Source organism: Portunus trituberculatus, chromosome 8 (assembly GCF_017591435.1).
Source record: "Portunus trituberculatus isolate SZX2019 chromosome 8, ASM1759143v1, whole genome shotgun sequence".
In the NCBI taxonomy this organism is placed as follows: Eukaryota; Metazoa; Arthropoda; class Malacostraca; order Decapoda; family Portunidae; genus Portunus; species Portunus trituberculatus.
The window spans coordinates 3,927,501-3,930,000 of NC_059262.1; the positions used below are offsets into that span (position 1 = coordinate 3,927,501).

Here is a 2,500-nt window from a genome sequence, read left to right on the forward strand (position 1 = left end):
CTCCCTCTCTCACCAAAGAACACCGGTCTGCCACACTTCCTGCACTGCCACATCCTACCCGCCTGACACACGTGCAGGTCACAGGTCACAGGGCGTAGGTCAGGTCACATCCAGCCTGCCACTCTCTGCCCTGCCACTATGTAAACAATAATAAGAGGACACACTTTACACACTACATCAGGCTGGCTTTGTGGTGGTATAAACTCTTAATGTTGAGGATTTTTACGTTATTTTTTATCAATATAGTAGAATAATGAATAATATGTAGTAGAATTTATAATAATGTTTAATGAAATACCTTAATAATGCATAAGTAAGGCTTAAATAGTAAAAACAAGAGAGTGTTTCTTTAGATCCAGGTGTAGTTGTAGATAAGTAAATTGTCGACATTGATAAGAACTATAAAAAAATGGTAAATATATAAATTTAGTAATGTATAAGTAATAAATAATTAATAAAAGCATATTTACTGTTATAAAACCTCAGAAATTAACTTGTATTAAAAAGAAACGGTTTAATTTTCCACCCTCCATCCTATCTCCCCTTCTGCTCTTTCAAGCGTACCTTCAATTTATCTCCACCACGAAGGAAAAAACAGAGAGATAGAAGAAACATGAAAGCAGAAGAGGAGAAAGGAAGAGATGGAGGTGATATGAGAAAAAGAAGGAAGAAGAAAGATGGAAGAGAAAAAGGAAGAATGAAAGGAAGAACAGACGCAGGAAATGGTTTGAGAAAAAAATATTTGTCTTCGTCATATACTGAAATTGTTTGGTATATCACTTAAGTATATGCGTATGTACGTGTGTATGTATGTATGTATGTATGTATGTATGTATGTATGTATGTATAATTTCATCTAGCTATCTGTCTATCTATCTCGTGTCTATCTATCAATCTGTCTTTCTATTTATTTATCTATCTACAGTTTATCCATCCGTCTAACCTTACACTTACTTATCTATCTATCTATCTATCTATCTATCTATCTATCTATCTATCTACCTTCACATCAACCCTTCTCAGTTGCAGTAAGTATTCAAACACTTTACTCTTTCACTACAACTATTTCCTAAGGCTCTAGTTAAAGATACTAATGTTCTTAAGGCCAATCTTATGGTTCTGAAGATGGATTAGCAATATTTCTAGTGTATCATAACGAGAAACTGCATTGAAAACCCTCCTAGTCATCTCCGGGGCTTGAGAAACTGCAGTGGTGAGAGCGCAAGGCCTTAAAAGTCTACGGTAAAGCAGGCCACGTTTCACTAACTCTACGGGACAGACTTCGCATGTTTCAAGAAGTATACTGGAAACTGTTTGTCTAATGTTGCAGTATTGTTTCGTGCTGGCTGACTGACTGATTGACTGGATGACTGGCTGACTGGCTGTGTGGTGTGGTGGGTGACTGACTGGCTGGCTGACTGATTAGTTGTGTGGTGTGGTGGGTGACTGGCTGGCTGGCTGTGTGTGTGTGTGTGTGTGTGTGTGTGTGTGTGTGTGTGTGTGTGGTTTTTGACTGACTGACTGGCTGACTGACTGAATGGCTGAGACTGACTGACTGACTGAATGAATGAATGACTGGTTAGCGAAATTTCTGTCTCGATGACTGACTGACTGACTGACTGACTGACTAACTAACTGACTGACTGACTGAATGAATGAATGAATGACTGGTTAGCGAAATTTCTGGCTGGATGACTGACTGACTGACTGACTGACTGACTGACTGACTGACTGACTGAAAGAATGACCAAATAACCAACTAACCTTTCACTTACCAAACTGACTAACTAACTAACTAACACACGAACAGAACACACGAACACACCAAATACTCTATGGAAAGTATGTTAAAGATTAAATTAACACTCTCCCCGCCTTTTATCCAGCTCTTACAGGCATTGGGGAGATAAACAAGATTAAATGCTGCTTACCGTCAAGGGTCTTATCTCAATGGAATCTTATTAAAGGGATTCCAAACCTATTACCAGGCCAAACTATTAATAAAGGTTTAAGTCCCATTGATTCTTAAGGAGAGGGGAAGGGAGGGGGAAGGGGAAAGGGGAAGGGGGAGGATTGAAGGGGGGTGTTGTGTAATGGGGATGCTTTTGTTGTTGTTCTGGTGGTGGTGGTGGTGGTGGTGGTGGTGCTTGTGGTGGTGGTGGTGGTGGTGGTGGTGGTGTTCTGCTGTTTCGTGTTCTTCTTCTTGTTCGTCTCGTTCTCCTTTTTTTTTTTTCTTCTTCATTTTCTTCTTCTTTTCGTTTTCTTTTTCTTATTTCTTCTTCTTCTTCTTCTTCTTCTTCTTCTTCGTTTTCTTTCTTCATCTTCATCTTCTTCTTCTTCTTCTTCTTCTTCTTCTTCTTCTTCTTCTTCTTCTTCTTCTTCTTCTTCTTCTTCTTCTTCTTCTTCTTCTTCTTCTTCTTCTTCTTCTTCTTCTTCTTCTTCTTCTTCTTCTTCTTCTTCTTCTTCTTCTTCTTCTTCTTCTTCTTCTTCTTCTTCTTCT

General features: G+C 38.9%; 1 protein-coding gene and 1 long non-coding RNA gene across 2 annotated transcripts in view; both read right to left on the minus strand.

Annotated features, from left to right (window-relative positions):
- Positions 1-150, minus strand: part of LOC123499415 (ras association domain-containing protein 2-like) — a 7,076-nt gene extending 6,926 nt beyond the window's left edge. Inside the window, 1 exon segment of the mRNA XM_045247396.1 lies at positions 14-150. Coding sequence (XP_045103331.1) covers positions 14-53 — 40 coding nt within the window. The 5' untranslated portion in view covers positions 54-150.
- The window catches only part of LOC123499416, a 14,566-nt gene that overhangs the window by 7,226 nt on the left and 4,840 nt on the right, over positions 1-2,500 (minus strand). The window lies entirely within an intron of this gene.